At 41.3% G+C, this 18,037-nt stretch overlaps 1 protein-coding gene across 1 annotated transcript in view; it reads right to left on the bottom strand.

Annotated features, from left to right (window-relative positions):
• Positions 1-642: 642 nt before the first annotated feature.
• LOC121184392 (ultraviolet-B receptor UVR8-like) overlaps positions 643-18,037 on the bottom strand; it is a 113,579-nt gene continuing 96,184 nt past the window's right edge. Inside the window, exons 6-8 of the mRNA XM_041042027.1 lie at positions 2,707-2,831; positions 823-920; positions 643-657 (exon numbers count right to left, since the gene is read on the bottom strand). Coding sequence (XP_040897961.1) covers positions 643-657; positions 823-920; positions 2,707-2,831 — 238 coding nt within the window. The remainder of the gene's footprint in view (positions 658-822; positions 921-2,706; positions 2,832-18,037) is intronic.

The raw sequence follows: 18,037 nt of genomic DNA, 5'->3' as shown, positions 1-18,037 counted from the left end.
GTGTAAATGTATGCCTGATCGTTTAAGAATCTCATTTAGTGCGGTGACTCCTATAGTTTAATCATTTAGATCATAAATTGAGAATTAATTCGAACAGAACGGAGCAACAAATGATCCACTTTTAGCACTCTACTTAAATTGTATTACACTTTTAATGGGGTTAATAATAGACGCATTAGCAACACAGGAAAACGACTCTACAAAGTGTTGTATTAAAAGGATTAATGTCCTCCCTTCAGAATTAAAGCCAGGTCTTGGAGATACAGTTAAAACTAACAAATGGCCCAGCTCTGGCTCCATGATGGGGCCTCAGTCGCAGGCATACTACAGTTAGAAGACAGCAACTGGAGCCAGTATATCAGCCAGGCAGACAGGGAGCATTCATCTGCTGTGTGAGGAGAGGTGACTTTGAAGTTCTCCGCAGTGAGGTGAAAGAGCAGCCGTGGCCTCAACCTCTGTGTTTATGTAGCCTCACTAGCCCTGGGAGAGCTCTTAATGAATGATGTGGATAGATGGACAACACAGCTAAAAGCACACACTCGCACGTCTGTGTGAGGGCCAAGACACACACCAAGGATTTACGCATACTTTATGTGCAGGTCGTGGACATGTCGGCGTGTACGGTACATGCAAACATGTGCTCTACGTCTGCATGTACTGAACAGAAAAATGCATAAAACAGCAGGCAGAAGGTACTGCTGGATTCAGTAAATGTAGCGAATGTCTGCATCACACTGTGTTACACTAACAGGTTTCAAACATAAGGGGGGACTAACCTGTCAGAAGCAAGCTATGCCAACATCCTCCAGCAATCTCTCTCACTGGCAAGTTTGGTAGCGTCACTTCCTCTGGGAGCATGATGTTGCTCTTTATGTTCCCACATGCCCGTCCACAGCCCCACTGAAACAACCTGCCGTCACCTGCAGGTCATCAATGTGTAAATTAATAAAAGCTTCCAATTCAACAAGAATAACCAGATGATTTCTGCATATTAATAAATATGTTTCAATGTAATGTACAAATGTAGTACACAATGGCATTTTCAGGTAATAAGAGAAACATATGAGAACATTAACTGATAGAAGATGTTTTGGTCCCTGTACAGTTCATCCATTAATTGCAAACTAGAAGGGGAGGGGGGGGGTCCAACCCCCTACAGATGGATCTTGCATCTCTCTCTCCAGCACACCTCTAGGAGCATGTTGTCCTTGTTGTGCTGCTGCTGCTGCATGGGGCCTCTGGTGATAAATTATGGATGCAACGCAAAAGCTGTAAAATTTGTTGTATCTTCTATTATCTTCATGTTAAAGGCCACAAAAGCTCTTCAGTGAAGTCAGCCATTAAGAAATGACAGGTATTGCTATCAGGCTTCTTTATAGCCTATTACCTGCAATGACAGCAGCTGCTGCTGCACCACTGTACGGCCTATCACATTATTTGCAGCTAAAGTCAGCTACTGTGTCATTTCGCCTCATTTTCTTGACAGTGCTATCATAAATCCATTGGGCTGCAGGGGAAACTGTCGACTACCTCGATTATCTTCATAGCCTGAATGAATTCTGAAATGTATGTAACAGGCAATGACTGTTATGGATCAGGAGCCAGGGCCATATTCTCACTAACTCTCTCTCTTTCTCTCTCCTTCCTTGTCTCTCTCTCTCAGGTGATGTGCCGATCGAGGGCTCGAGGGCTCTGATATTCGCATAAAATTGAGTAAAATAGGTGAACTTTGAGGCACATGGTGACAGCTCATGACTAGTGACGTCAGCTTCATTTCTTAAAGATATTGCCCAGCCGATTTGTGCTATTGCGTTTTTTGAAATAACAAATCTAAAAATATCATTCCCCCTCTTATTTCAACGTTCAGATTCAGTCCCAACCGGAACAAGACAGAGGTTTGACTTTCTTCTGCACAGTGGGAAAGAAAATGCAGGGAGTCTTCTATAATATCTAAGTCAGTAAGATTCAGAGTTATACATAGCATGGTTCTGGCCAAGTGGGTACTCTAATTCATATGTTGTAGCACTTCCCTACAGTTAAGTCTGTGTGGACTGAAATATTTAAGTCAATATCAGTAACTATAAACGCAAAATACTCTCCCTGTCCTGTTGTTTGTTTGCTGGGTTCTAAGGTTGCACAGCTGATGTGCAAAGGAGAGAGGAAAATAATAGGCCAAGCATTTTTGGCTACTCTGTTTTTCAGTAGAAACTTGGTTCTTCTTGGTGTGGAACGAAGGGCAGATATGATCAGAAATAGTAACTACAGTTCTGGATTGAACTGGGATCAAGTGAGGAGACGTGTTTCAGCTTTGCATATTTGCAGTTAAATAAAACCATTACTGTGCAGCCCTACATGAGATAACTTTCAAAGCTAGCAGACCCTATGATCACTAAATATATTTAATTTCACAGTACTGTATTGTAGTTATGCTTGTGTGTTGTGTGGGTTAGCAGTGTGCTATCAGTGTATAGTTTTGTTTCTTTTCCCTGTATGTACATTGTGAAGGGTCAACAACAGGATCAACTGAGGAAGCATATTAAAGGAAAAAGGTACAGGGTATGCTACAGATATACAGTATCATATATACAGCAATTAAACATAGTGGAAATTTTTTAAAGGAAAATATTGTAACCAAAATCAGTTCAATGATAACATGTTGACTGTATGTCGTGTACCATATCATGCATTCGTAGTGCATTTCTGTACCTGTCAGAACAAGATTGTGGTTCGCCCCACAGGCGACCTTCGACACATGGCCCACACACTCCACAAAGCGTGGGACGACCACATTTTCATTAGAACCACTGCCAATTTGTCCATAATCATTCTGCCTGTAGGGAGAAGAGGATAAACACACAATTACAAACATGATTTAATGATCTGGGCATCATCGCCATCCTGCACTTTTATCACATTTTGAACACCATTTCAAACAATGAAAATATTGCACATCTTTCAATTTTCTATAGGGTAAAATAAATAATCAAGTCAATTAAACTATTGCAGTGAGCAGGATCCACTGGGGACTGTGGAACATATGCGTTTCCTCCCATTTCTACGAATCCTCTTTGTGACAATAACGAGACACCGGCCTATCAGAAGTGAAACACCTCACTAACTAATTAGACTCTCAGGCTGCAGTCTGACAAAATAAAAAGAGAAAAGTGCTTGAAGGAAGACTTGCTCTCCCGCAATTTGCATCTGCCACTTTTTACTGCATCTGTTCCAAGTGCCATTCAACGCTCTCTTCCTCCTTTTGTTGAGAAGTGTTGAGCCCCAACTATTTAAGCTCACCTCCTACCTACCCAGAGCTTTGTTCCTGCTCCTCTGCAGACCAGTAATGAGCCAACCGCCACAAAACCGCTAGGAAATTATGACTCATTACGGACGGGGTCTAGACCGCTCCACAGCCTCTCCTCCTCCCCCCCGCGCTCCACCCCACATGCCCACATGTAATCCTCTCTCTCTCCCCCTCTTTCTCTTACTCTCATCCCTTCAGCCCATACAGAAAGACCCCAACACCTCCCTATCAATTAGAGCCTATTACAGGGCTCCCATGCTAGCAGGGCAAAGAAAGAGGGCCTTCACAGCTCAAGAGTGTGTGCAGGAGAGATTGGGAGAGTTGAATGAGGAGCCTTAAGGTGCTCCTTTCACACCCTTGCCCTTATCCATTATGCCAGTCTGTAGAGCCCCCTAGGAGAAACGTGCAGCCCCAAAAAGACTTGGGGATGAAAATAAGTCAAGGGAGGGATTCTTGGTCACACCTTTTCCCTTTTCCCTCTACTCCAGTGTCAAATTATATCATAACTAGTCCTCTGGCGAAGCAACGTGGTCACTGTGCTCCTCCTTTACATGGAGTGTTAGAAAAAGATGGCTGGATCTAATTGGAATGTATTAATAGTACCATCTGTGTCTGTGCTCATGGACAGAGAGACCAGGACTGATATTAACAAGATAAAGCAAGTGATGGACAAGCACTTTCACATGGAGATTCATATGGTTACTGATTTCTCTTAGTTTCACTCCCTTGCACCCTCTATCGCATTCCCCCAGGCAATACCTCCTTATTCATGGGACTGTTGGTCTTTATTCCGAGCAAAAAATACTGTTCTACACTGCCAGCATTTTAGAATATCTTTTTTTTTCCTCTCTGATAGGATATGTATCAGCTTTTCATTCAAGCATGCTATGCTCATTGGCTTTTGAAGCTACGGTGCATTTCAAGGCAATCCCTCTGAGAGTGAATGGGTGAGATCACATGGGTTTGAGGTGGTTTAGAATGGCAAATCCTGCTGAAAGTGTCATTTCCAGTCGGAGACATCAATTTGGTGTGTGAAACAGGGCCCCGGGAGAGCCCGATAGCCTGGGAGATTCTTGACAAGAGCAAAGGGCCTGGGGATCAGCTCATACTCACCTGGATAAGATGGGAATTTCACAAAGCACTTCAAATACATGGAGCAATGTGAGAAAGGTGCAAGACAGGAAGAAACATGATAAACAACTTAAAAAAAAAAAAAAAGTGCAGTGAAAATCTAAAAGGCGAGGGCATGTTTAATATCACTTCTTCAGCAGTATATGATGAGCCTTTGTATAGCAAACACAAAATTATAGTAAGGCCATTAACCTCATTTGTTCTTTAGAGGTTACAAAAAAAAATCTTTATTCATGCCAAAAAAATGTCCTGATTAGAACTCTTACATGAACCACTAAAGCAAATAAGGTTAGCAGTGTGGCAACTATTTGTCCTTCTTGACTTTGATACTATTGCATACAGTAGTTGTTTGCATTAGTTAAAAAAAATAAAAAATAAAAATAAAAAACACAAAACAGGAGTTTATCAATGACCTCCATCTGGGAAGGACTGTCAAAGCCCATAAGTATCGTTGATAGGGATATTAAAACCCTGACATGCACAAATAAAAATCTAAATTACTGGCAGTACCATTTCTGGCCAAACATTTTGATAACTGTAATACAGTGTACATAGGCAGCGGTATTAACTCTAATATAAAGCCTTAATTAGCTTAAGTGAGAGCAAAATGGCTGATAATTATTGCACCAACTCATTAGACTTGTTGTGACACTAAAACCACTTAAATCACCACGCAGGCATAAACACGAGCAACAGATGCAAATACACACATGCAGATGTTGAGAGTTTATTTCCATCATAATGAGGCAGATACTGTACAGGTTGGTTTTTACTTGTTTAAACGAAAAGCTAAACACTTCAAACTAGATTTAATAGGGTCTTACATTACATGGGTAATTTATAATTTGGAATATGGGTGGTAAGTTTAATGAACTGATACCTTCCACAAAAACAAATGGCAAGGGACTGTCAGGAAGCGTGTCATGGTGAACATTAAGACTCGTCAAAGACATATGGTTTCTCATGTTTGAGCCAACTTAGCACAAAAGGCTCATGTAGTTTTATGTTTCAAGAAGATCTCTGGTTAGAAATCAATGATGCAGGAGTCACTTACAAAGTAATTCAACTCAGAAAATATAACCTGAGTAAAGCAAACAGGATAGCAGTGTTGACTCTATTGATTTTGTGAAAACATTATCTATGAAATGGTAAAGAGTACAGAAGCAAGGAAAACCTTTGCTGTACCGGCTATACATCTAGGCTAATAATGATACAGACTCCTTAGGAATAAAATCCTTGGGACTGGCCATGAAAGTTTAAGATTCAATGCGGTAAAGTACAATGTGCCATAAAATATTAATGCGTGTGGTAAAATTATGCTGGCGGTAATATTTTAGATTGCTGCTGTCTGTAAAAGAGGCATATCTGTATTTATTTACAAGCAGGGATAGTGGATGGGGGGCTTTGTTTGAAGCCATGTTTATGAATATCGACTCAGGCTCCTAGGTAAGTGGCTATAAATCTGTGAGAGGATCTTTGTAAAGTTCCCTTGGAGGACATAACTTCAGGACTAACCACCTCCTTCCTTCACTTGACTTTTAAACATTTAGATGTAGCCCAGCCAACTGCATTTAGAGCAGCTTCTAAATTATGAATAGCTCCATTTTGAGAGTCCAAGTGTTAACCAATCAAAGTTGATAAATTGTGGCAATAGATTTTGCCAGGACAGAAACAGAGGTGTGTTTGGCCCTTGATCTGGAGTGTTTATGAGTTTGGGGAATACTAAAATGGATCTCTGCACAACCTGTTATGTTCCAGATGTTGACTTGGATGTACTCTATGGAAGATGGCCTTCAACCTTTGAGATCCACACTATCCACCCACATTCCTTTAAACATATTTACACCAGATACAGTGCTACACTAACAAGTTTTTTTTTTTTTCAAAGTATACATGTAGCATTTAACCTTGTAGCCTGATCTTTCTGTGCTAGTTTCTTTGGGCAAGATGATGAAAAGTGTGAACACCCTGAAGCAGAGAGCATGGCCTGAGCTAATGAGAGGTGCATTACTTGTTGTATGATCAAAAAGATCATGTATTGCACAGCTCATAGCACCTTAGGCTATCAAGACCAGCTGCTGGAAGAGTTCTATAGGTTCATAATGGATGAACCTTTCACGGATGACTCATTCACACCTCCTTTTTCTTTTTCTTCTGCGCCATATCTTTGGCATGTTTATCTCTTTAGTTTGGTTCAATGTTCTGAAGTTCAGATCACAGGAGTGATTGTATTAGTAATGCTGTTGCAGTTGGATGACCTGGTGAACGATGGATGCAGAGGTCTGTATCCTCTGGCTACGATGATCACATAGGAGCCAGGATTAAGAGAACTGATTTCTTTCCTGCTTGAGTTCAAAGGGCTCAATCAAAGTGTTTCACTGCTGAACTCCTGGCTCCCACTTTAAATGCATAATTAACTGACAAGTGGTGATAAGGTTGAGCTCTGTGTAAAAAATAGTTTTTGGAATTTCTGCCCGGTGATGGATGCAGCAACAGTTGATGTCACTATGAAGTAATAAATAGCTGGAAAGCTGAATTGATCCAACCATCTAATTCCAAGAAAACAGCTTCCTCCTGAGCTAAATTGGAGAAAATTGACAACCCCCCATTAAAGCCCAATCTCTCTCTTTCACTCTCTTCCCCTTCTTTCTTCCTTCCCTCCCATTTTCATTTCTTTCTCCCCGGTGCGCCTCGTGCTTTCTCAGGGCTAATCCTTGTGGCCTCTCCGTTTATGTAGACCTCAGCTATCTCTCTCTCTCTCTCTCTCTCTCTCTCTCTCTCTCTCTCTCTCTCTCTCTCGCACCATTTCTACCCCAGACACTAGCTGACACTAGGTATCAGTTCACACCATGAATACACAGAGAGAGGTGCTAAATAAGGACTTTAAGACATGTCACAGCACACTTAAAGGCCTTCACATTGATACAGTAGTTCAGATGTGGCAGAGTGAACAGAGCATGTTTCATACACCACACGGTACACAATCAATGCTGTTATGTTGTGGCTTTAAAAAAGTTTTGTTGTGGCTTTGAAAAAGTAGTACATTTAATTATATGTAAGACTTTTTATGTGATATGATACTTGTGCAGATTATTTCATGGCAGCACATTTAGGTTTTCTGTTTCAAATGTTGTGCTCACAATTATAAGCCTCTCTTCTTGCTTTTGAAGAAGTAAATACATCCTCCTGTGAGATTTAAACCTCTTTTTTTTTTTTTTTTTTACTAAGAGACCACGTGCATGTGCAGTTATGGTGCTTATAGCCCGCTTCTGAGATCTAATGCAATTAGGCTACGTTCAGTGCTTAATCAGTCTTGATTACCTGTTGAACATTGCAAATAGGCAGCCTCCTGGCTCTTGGAGACATGAAGGTTGAGTTGTGCTAATTAAAAGTGATGCAGAAATGAGTGAGAGAGAAGCTAAACAAATGCATGATTGCAAAACTGCAAAAAAAAAAAGAAAAAATTATTGTATAATTTGTTCCCATTGCCACAAATACCCAAACCGTGGTGTCTGTTTTTAAGATTATTCTTTAATTTCTCATCTGGTGTGACAAGCAGTGGAAAGTATTTATCAAGACTCAAACCATATAAAAATACCCATTTCCCACTTCATATTTTGCATACATATATTCTGAGAGTTAACCTTGCTCCCTGAATATGCTGTAGTGGCTCTCTAGACATAAGACGCCATGGATAGACGCTCAGGTAGCAATCCAAGTCTGTGACAACATGCACCAATAAGAAAACCGTTTTCTGGGCAAATTTCTCAAGTGTTGAAAAGATTGCCCCATCTATAACTGCTTAAAAAGCGGTCCATGTCCCCAAAGTTAGTGCAATCACAGTGTATGTCTTTTTTTCCCCCTCCTCTCACTTCCTGTTTTGTGACTAAAAATCATGCAGAGCCCACACCACTTTAAGCCAGTATTTACAGTTACGATCTGGCTGTTGTTTTCCAAGGAGCCGAGCTGTGCTTTGCCTTTTTTTTTTCTTTTTTCTTTTTTTTTTTTTAATTCATTTAGCTGTAAGGCAGAGTGTGATAAGACAGAGCGAAGACTTCCCTCATAACGAGGCACATGCCAAGTCTGACATAATCCAATCTGGTCCATTTTCATCAGCTTTTGTCTTGTGTTTTTTGCTTCTCTTTTGGACTTTCCTTTGGTTCCAACGATGGCTCAAAAACCTGAAATGACACAATTCGGTCGCACTTGTATGGCGGTGAGGCTGCAATCCAAACGGCTTTTCTGCAGAGAAATCCTTGAAGACCCACACACATTTAAATCTGGCCCTGGGGGCAACAGGCTCTAAACTACTGAGATAAAAAACCATCCAGGCCAAAAGCAGAAATATATATTTTAAGGGAGGGCTTACCATGGCAACAAAAAGGCATGTCAAACTTGTGGAAAGGAGGCATTCTGACTGAGGAGTAAACACAGACCACTGTGCCCGTAGGAAAGCCTAGGAAAAGCTCTCCGCATATTAAAGGGCCCAGCCTCACACATGTATACAGCAGAAAAAGAGACAATGACGGTAATAACAGGCGAGGCGTCAGGGTGCGGAAAAGACGGTTAAACGGTCATTTGTGAGAAGAAACGTAACAGGGCCTAATAGAGGCTGCGCCATAGGCAGGGTCTTGCATAAAGAGACAAATGGTGTCCTCTTAAATGGGTTATTGGGCCTCAACCACAAACATTCCCTCTGATCCACTGGTCTGCACTGAGTCAAAACATTAACCATTTACTAAAGAAGCTTATTTGCTTTATCAACACCTGGTTCAACAGAGAATCCAGATGTTCCTACGTAATTGCAAGATAACAGATACAGTATCACACCAAAATATGTAGCTGAAAACGAGGAGAAGGCTACAGGAAGTGAAAACCAGTGACAGGCAAAAGAAACTTCAAACAAGCATGATGGAAACAGGACCACAAAAGTGCTGGGTAGTTTGTGAAACTGCCCTCTTTTTTGTATGTGTCTACCTAAAGAAATGCTCTCTGGTAGATTTTAAACTACTTTGCCTCAAATTAAAGACAGGGAGGAGGAATTCAGCACCCCGCTGCTCTGTGCCATGCTGTGCCACCTTCATGGCGAGCCGTTGATACACCATGAGGATATTTTCAATCCCCAATAACATCTGACGAGACCAAAACAAATTCCACGGAGAAGTGAAAAGAAGGGAAAATGAAAGAGTGGGATTCTCAAACTAAAACCTTGCTATATTCTCTTTTTCTACTCGCACCCATGCCGTGAATGCTTATATGTCTAGTGTAAACACAATCAGAGCTGTGCAGGAATGATGAAAAGCCGTTACTCTTATTATAGGAGAAAATAACAAGCTCTCATGAAGGGATTGATTGTTTTCAAATCGTAGATCTTTGTAAGAGGAGTGTAAAGTAGAGCTAAGTCTCCATTATAGGACGCTGCTGCTACATTGCTTTTGATTTTCTGTCAACATCCCTCTTACCAACCAGGCACTGTATTTACTAAATGCATCGGGGCCAAGAAATGGATTGAATATATTGTTCGTCTTCTGCAATCCAAATTGTGTCAACCAGTTGGAGGTATTGCAGGTCTTTTATCCGGTGTGTCTCACTCTGCCAATGTTTATAGATACTGTAGGACTCTTCTGAACAGTTGACTGCACAATATGGGTGTAGTTACTGTAACAAAACTGAACATAAATTAACCGTGAACCATGTAAGCAGGCAACTCACTCTTGCAAAGCTCTTTTTCCCTCTGATGCGAGGATTATACGCAGAAAAGAAGCCCTGAACCAAGTGAAAACTGTTCCCCAAACATGTCCCTACACAAATCGATGCCTGTTTAATAAACATGTTTTTGCTGTTTCTATTTGTAAGTCTCAGCTCTTACTGGTTTTTATAGCCAGACAATGTTTTATGACGGTAATGATTACTGAAATGTTTTCAACAAATTCAGGGCATAAAGAGCGACTTTGAAAAGTAGACAGGACTGGTGTATCATAATAATGTTTATAGTAAAAAATTTAAGGTGGTATTATATTTCAATGCCTTGTTCCATGTTTTCCTGATACTGTACTGCCTGTTTACAGGAATGCAATAACTCACATTCAAACACAAGGCTAACATTACAATCCAACAATGGAGCCTATAGTAGAGAGCTGAGGACAAAAAGAGGCCTTATAAGAAGGTTAATGCAGACAGTTCATCGCTTCAGCTTCTACCACTCACTTAAAAATGTAAACATATTTACATAACCATAAAGTACATATACTCAGCTGTATGTAAGCACGTACACAACGCGGCATAAACACACAGATCCTGCGCCCTTCTCTGGTTGCATTATATATCTTTGGTCGCTATGTTGACCTCCCCAACTGTCTATTATAAGTCAGTCATTTGCACCCTTCCCCTCTCCCTCAGAGCCACAGCCCCTCTGTCCCTTCTAAGTACCCCAATAAATTCAAATGTAATGCTCCTAAATGAGATCACTTACATGTGCCATTTCTCTTCAACTATATTTATCATCTAACACTTTGGCCTTCATTAACAAATGGCACTCAAGTGGTGTGCGATTCCTCATCTCTGCCGCAGGAGGGAAAGAGAGGGAGAGAGGGAGAGAGGGCTGTCACCAAATGACACAAATTGAACTGGGTGAGGGTTAACATTTCACTTTGTGACGTAAGTCTCGGTACAGAGTCGCTAAGCGTTTCATGAGGTCAACTGAATTACTGGCCAGCAGATCAGGGCAGATACTGTAAGCAATGGTAACAAAGGCAAAGCCGCCCAAGAACACATTTCTGTGCCGTTTAATATCTTGACATTCAAATAATTTTGGTTCCACAATGTGAATACGATGTGTTAGCACTGCTGCTGCCACCCAGGATGCCAAGGATAAAACGATGACTCATCTCTGTTCACCACAACAGTTCAGAGTCATAATTTCAACCTGGAGCAAGACAATTTACACACTCACACGCACACACAATCCTTCTGTCACAACACTATCAAACATTAAATGCTAAAATCCAGAGGCCACCCACTGTCCAATGAGCATCAGCCAACTAGTTCGGCCATTTACATCGATGGATTTAATTGGATGTCGTCTCCAGCATTGTGTAAGGCAGTGGGGTGCTGCATTTGCATGGGACTACTCCTGTAATATTACATACTGTTCATCACTTAAGGTTAAGCCTACCTATTGTTAAATTTATAGCCCAACTATTCTTCTTGCTCTGGCACTCTCTCCTCATCTGCATTGGCAAAGAAAATGCTCAGTTTAGCTATTAATTATCACGACAATGGAAAGATGCACAAAGCAAGGGTAACCCCTTTTTTATTTCCTTTAATAAACATTTTAAAACAGCTTCATTATAATAATGTATTTTGATTAACGATGTTTACCACAGTGCTGGTAGTGAAAATTGCTTTCCCATAAATTAAACCAATAAAAGTTAGTTGATGAATTATTGCCTAAATGTAAAATGTTACAGTCTAATTCATTCACAGCAGCTCCACTGTGTACAGTATCTACAAAATCTACATATTCAGAGAATAATAAACATAATTAATTAATTTGATTTCCTAACAACTATACTTAAAATATTTTTTCTTTCATAGTTTCAATTATGAATAAATACAAATATCAAATTCTGAGATTCAGTATTGCTATTACTCTGCAATGTCACATTATGCAGTTATTGATTTTAGAACATGTTAAAGTTTTTATGATATAGTTTATGTTTGCATACATTTTCTGTAGACTAATTCAATGGGGCAATGTGAAGTACTACAAAAGTTAATTTCAGTGTATAATTTATCTATGTAATACATGAATGCATGTAAAATACACACACACACACACACACACGGTATATATGTACACATTTGTCTATAAGTCATTAAACTTTTTTTGTTTTTTGTGTGTTGTCCTCATTACTGCTTCTAATTCTATAGTGTAATCTTGTACATAATTCTTTATTCACCTTTTACATTAAAACACATTTAACTCAGATTTGCATTTAAAGATTTTGCATTTACTGTAATAAAGTACAATTAGTGAAGAAGAGGACATCACTGCAAAAATCTTGCCAAAACAACAGGCATGACATGCTGAGTGGTTACAGATGTACTTGGTTATGAGAAACTACTTTTCAGGATGATACAATTCAGGAAAAGCCTGAGAAGATGCTGATATATTGACATAAAACATGTCAGGTGAAATCAAACACACAATGCAATCTCACATGCAGAAATCAATTTGTGCTCCAGCTTGCTTTTTCTTTTTTTTTCTTTGGACGACATTAAAAGAACGTAAATATATTTTTATCATAGTCACTTTCAGTTGTTCTATGATAACTACTTGATCATGCTGATTTCAAATAATGCTTTGCCAGTTTTTAACAGAGCAAAAGGCTGTGTACCCTCGAGGTAAATTTACTATCTCCCTCAAAAAATGAAAAAAAAAAAAAAGGCAAGAAAAAGGGGAAGCTTTGTGGGGCAAGTCTAACATTTTAACATCTCTGTGTTTCATCTAAATCACTGACAACAAAATAGCCTCTAGCATGATTCTCTCTCTCTCTCCCTCAAAGTTAACTATGACATCTGGCATGGGCTCCGAACACCATGACAACAGACACCACGAATACAGACACCACGGCATCATACAACTGTAGAGCAAGAAAAGAGACAATGAGGAAGAGAGGGGGAGACACACAGCTTGTTAATGGGGGAGAATGCAATGTAAAGAGATCAGTAATTACAATTATTTAAACAACTCCCAATAACAAGTGGATTATGTAGAGCCTAGCTATTGTGAAGACAAGCGTCGCTCTAATGTTTCTGATGTAAATCCTTTTTTTTTTCCTTGAGTTCCAAAATCTATGAACCATTGTCTTGACAAGGAACATATGCCAGTGATGGTAAATGTACAGTAAAAATACATAATTTGTGCTAAGCTAATAAGTGAGGACACACACTTGTTTTACAGTGAATATTTGTATGCATTATTCATTTAAGCATAAAGGATCCGGAGGAGATGGTACATGAGCCCCTCTGCGTGCCCTGGGGCTATTGTCATGGTGGGCATAATGGGAGGGGATTGTAGTGCAAATGTTGTCATCTGTATATCCTAATGCTGCAATTTGGGACGGAACTCTACGTGAATCATGACGAGGGGTCTGCAACGATGTGCAGATGAAGACAGAAAGAGAGAGATGCCAGAGTGACAGAAAGAGAGAGGGAATGGAGAGAGGGAGAGAGTCTTGTCTTTGGTGAAGTGAGGAACACTGTGGCAGGTAATACTCTGGACACTGCCACTCACTTTCCCAATCAGGCAGAAATTATAATTTTAATAGACATTCAATTAGATTCATTATTTCGCATTTCTTCCTTGTGTCGGTCAAGACCCCTCTCCATTCAGATTTATCTCTGAAACACAGTTTTGTTCAGGCAAAACGATGGATTGACAATGCAAGGGAAGAGTGAAGTCAATTTTGCTTGATGTCACTGACGGCTTAGCATGTAATTACTGTCACACATGCATAATAGCAGTACTTAGAGAAGTGCAAGGACAATCAATTTAGCTTTCAGGACTGCAACTTAAGTATAAGTACATAACTTTTTTTGAAGGAGTAAGAGTGAAGGTTGTTTAAATGTGAATATATATAAATATATGTGGTGTTTTGGAATTTTTTCCCCTCTCTCCCTTGAAGATCTGGGATGGATTGTCCAGCAGCACCCTCTTGTGGAGCTTAACCAAAGTGCAACCTCTGTTCAGCACTGCAGCCTCTCTCTCTCTCTCTCTCTCTCTCTCTCTCTCTCCCTCTCTCTCCCGCTCTCTCCCGCTCTCTCCCGATCTCTCCGCTCCCTGCTGCAGCACTCCTCCTCTGGCTGGATCTTCCCTCCGGTGTCTTCCTGTCGGAGATGTCCAGCCACTGCCCCCTTTTCCCTCACACTGCGTCTCCATCTGAATTTCTCACTCGGGTCTGGCGCAATCTCAGTGACCTCTTAGTCAAATATTTAGATGGTCGATTTCAACCCCTTTAAGGAACTGCCTCCCAACCTCTCGCCATAAAGAAATCGATGGGATGAGTTCAAATGCCAGCGGAAATGTTCAAACGTAAACAGGTTCATTGAGAGGCGACGGGGAGGAGTGTTGGCAGAGGTAGGAGTGTTGGTAGAGGAAGGTGGGTGTGGGGGGGGTGGGGTGTCTGATGCAAATGTATGCGCAGCCATAGAGTGGCTATGCATATGCATACGGGTAGAGAGGGATTACACACAGGGATGAGCAGAGATACTGAGAGGGTTTAAAAAGAGGGTGAACGCTCGGGACACAATGAGGCAAGGCGGGGCATTTATGTTTACCAACGGAGGGGATGGGGGAGGAGAGAGGAGAGGAGAGGAGAGTATTTGGTACATCATGGCGAAAATGGGCTTCGCCTCTTGTGCTAAACAGAGTGACCTCTAGTTGGGGCCTTGGGGGAAGAGGGTGTGGAGGGGGTAGAGTAGTTAGAACAGCCGACCCTCACTGTTCCCTTCAGGGAGCGACACTGCACCAAATAGCATGGACAAACCAGGGCACTAATATCCTCATACTAACCCCCTGACAATACCCCATTATGTATGTATGCCTCTGTGCATTACACACCTTGAACTAGAAACAATCGCGCCCTTTTTCTTTTCTTTCCCCTCAGCACTTGAACCACAGCCAAGAAATGCAATGAGCGCATTTTATTATATATTTTTTATTTCATAGGCAAAAAAGGGGTATGCACACACACACACACACACACTCCACCGAACACCTTCACTGTGTTCTTTACATAATCAGTTACCTTCTGACACCTACCTTTGCTGCAAATGACTGTTTGCCTTTTATTCTGCTCTGTGTTTTCTCTCTATCTCTCCCTTCCAGCCATGTGTATCATCTATAATTACAATTCACACTGATTCCAGCCCGCCATGCTAAAACCCAGCCTACAGTATGAAATAAGAAAGCAGCTTGTAAGGTGCAAAGGGGGAACATGACAACCAAGACACAAGGGAGGGGGTAAAGGGAGAAAAAAAAAAACCCTAAACACAAGCTCTGGCCGTGGGGTAACAGCATCAGCAGAGTATTATGATGTTTCTAAATGGGGAGCGTGTCTCGTGACACAGGTCCCTGTCCAGATATCGATTGCTCCTGTGGCTGTAACACTAACAGCAGTGGAGAGCCATTGAACTTTAAAGCAAATAGTCCTTCTCCCCCGCTCAGCGTCCTCTCACAGGCGATCAATACAGATCGGCCCAGCACAGCTAACACCTCTATCTGGAATAATGGCCTTCCTCCTGTAGTTACTGACCGGCAAGAGATACAGACAGGCTGGAACAGGCTGGGGAAGGGGTTTTCGAAAATGGAGAAAAAAATATGTACAAGCGACAATGACACTCAAACATACACATAACTTTTTTCTAAATAATAGCACCATAGTTAACTTAAAACAATATAAACCCTGTTATGCCTGTTAAACCAAGGAGGAGGAGAAAGCCACTATGCTGCTGAAGCTTTTATTCACACAGTACATTTTAGATGGAGTAACACAGCAATCTATCTATAAATGTCAAAATATTAAATCTAAATCCAAATAACTTCAGTTGTCATAATACAAAGACTTGAAATAAGCACTAAAAATTTCTGATATTTCATGGGCAGCTCAGACAGCAGTAAAACCACTGGTGCTTGGACACTCCCTGCCTATTGTCCTTTAAAAGTCTTCAATATACTTGCATGCTTAATAGTTAGAGGCGGGCTGAGCGTCTGCTTGATCCCCATTAGCCCTGTATTAGCCACTGTGACCCTAATGTTCCCCACTCCATTACTCTGCTGCATGGAGAGAAGAGGAGATGATGGCCCTGAGAAGAGAGGAAGGCCGCAGGGTTCAGCATGGCTGGGCAGAGATCAAGTGTGAACGGGGAGAAACGCCCATCGCCCATTCTGGATCACCCTGGAACCTCTTGGGACCCCCAGAGGGATACACCCAGTATTCACCTCAGCCCTGTCCAACACACCGCAAAATAAGATATGAAGTACCCTCATCATGTACAACACATGTTATATTAATAGAGCTATTGTTGTGTATCTCCAACTTTAAAAGTTCTCATTTCACAAAGAAGCAACCACCGTGAAACCCAAACTGTCAGCGAGTAAGTGCTGTGGATCTTTGCATTTGTTCACAGTAAGCAAGGGTCATAGAAGAAAAGAAAATCATTTTATTTTGGGTTTTGGTTTTTTAAATACCTTTTTTATAAGCCAGACTATACCAAAGAAAAGCCTTTCTTTTCTCTTCTTCTGGGTGCCACCCAAATCACGGTACAGGGATATTTTTGAAATTAGGTGCTGTTAGACCAGTCAGAGACTGTGCAAAAGGTTTCTCCATCTCAGTCTTTCTGTTTAAGGGTATTACTGTAAAACAGGCAACTGGATAATAGCAGGGTTCAAAGCAATATGCAAAAAGAATGCAGTTTTTCCAGCTGAAATCATCTGATCCCTTCCATGCCTGAATCAGCTTCAGCTGTAAGCCAGATCGCTGAGGAGGAACACAAAGGGGGGAAAAGCAAATGAAAGAGAGGGAGCAAAATAGAGAATGTGAGAGAGATGACAGAGACATGAAAGAGAGAAATTCGAGAGAATGCAGCGCAGCGCAAAGTGTTTAAAGATGGTTGATGTCAGAAGTCAGAGGAAGACGGTTCTTGGCATCGGGAGTTAGGAGTGTAGCGAATCATGTGGCCGAGGCAGAGGCCAGTCTGAACATGGAATGTAACAGAAGCCTCAAATATGGCGGCACTGGAACTCAAAATCTCTTGGCTCATGGATTTCTGCAGCAGCAAGCTACTGTGTAGAGAAGTGATGACTGCTGACTGCAGGAATTTCACTTCTAACCGAGGATCAGAGGGAGATCCATCGTGACAAAAAGCCCCTCATTAAAGGCTCAGGCGGACTGTGACCAAGATTACAGCAAACTTGTTTGTTAGCAAGTGTATGAACTCATCTAGGCATGCAAGAGTCCAGGCAAAACTAATTTCTGAACTTTAAAAACTCTGCATAGAATAGCACTCTATACAGCATAATACACCACATTCATAGTTTCCAGAATGTGCGCACACAAGCACAGATGAGGCTCAGATTCCCTCAGAGCATAAAAATTCTGATTGAGTGATGTGTCACCTATAATAATGAAGAGCATATTTGAATTTCAAAAGGACAGCTCCCAAGGTTCAGCCTTCCCAGTTCTTAATTGTGTCTTAACTGCTCTAGCCTATTTTAATGGGTAGAAGTGGGCTGGTCCACTATCTGAACTCCATTAGCCCAGTATTAGCCATAGTGACCGTAATGGTCCCCACTTCATTACTCTGTTGCCGGGAGAGACGAGATGATGGCCTAGAGAAGGGATGAAGGCCTAGGGGTTCAGCATGGCTGGGCAGAGCTCAAGTGTGAACAGAGGAAACGCCCCTTTGCCCATTCTGCAAGTCCCCAATTCCCCCTGAGACCCCAAGACGGGGTACCAGACCGCATTCAAACACGGCCCTGTCCGATACAGATCCCTTGGACAAAAGAATCAGCACTTATGAATAACTTTTTAGCGAATGACC

This window comes from Toxotes jaculatrix, chromosome 7 (assembly GCF_017976425.1).
Source record: "Toxotes jaculatrix isolate fToxJac2 chromosome 7, fToxJac2.pri, whole genome shotgun sequence".
In the NCBI taxonomy this organism is placed as follows: Eukaryota; Metazoa; Chordata; class Actinopteri; family Toxotidae; genus Toxotes; species Toxotes jaculatrix.
The sequence above is the reverse complement of the archived record's forward strand: the minus strand, read 5'-3'. Positions and strand labels throughout refer to the sequence as shown.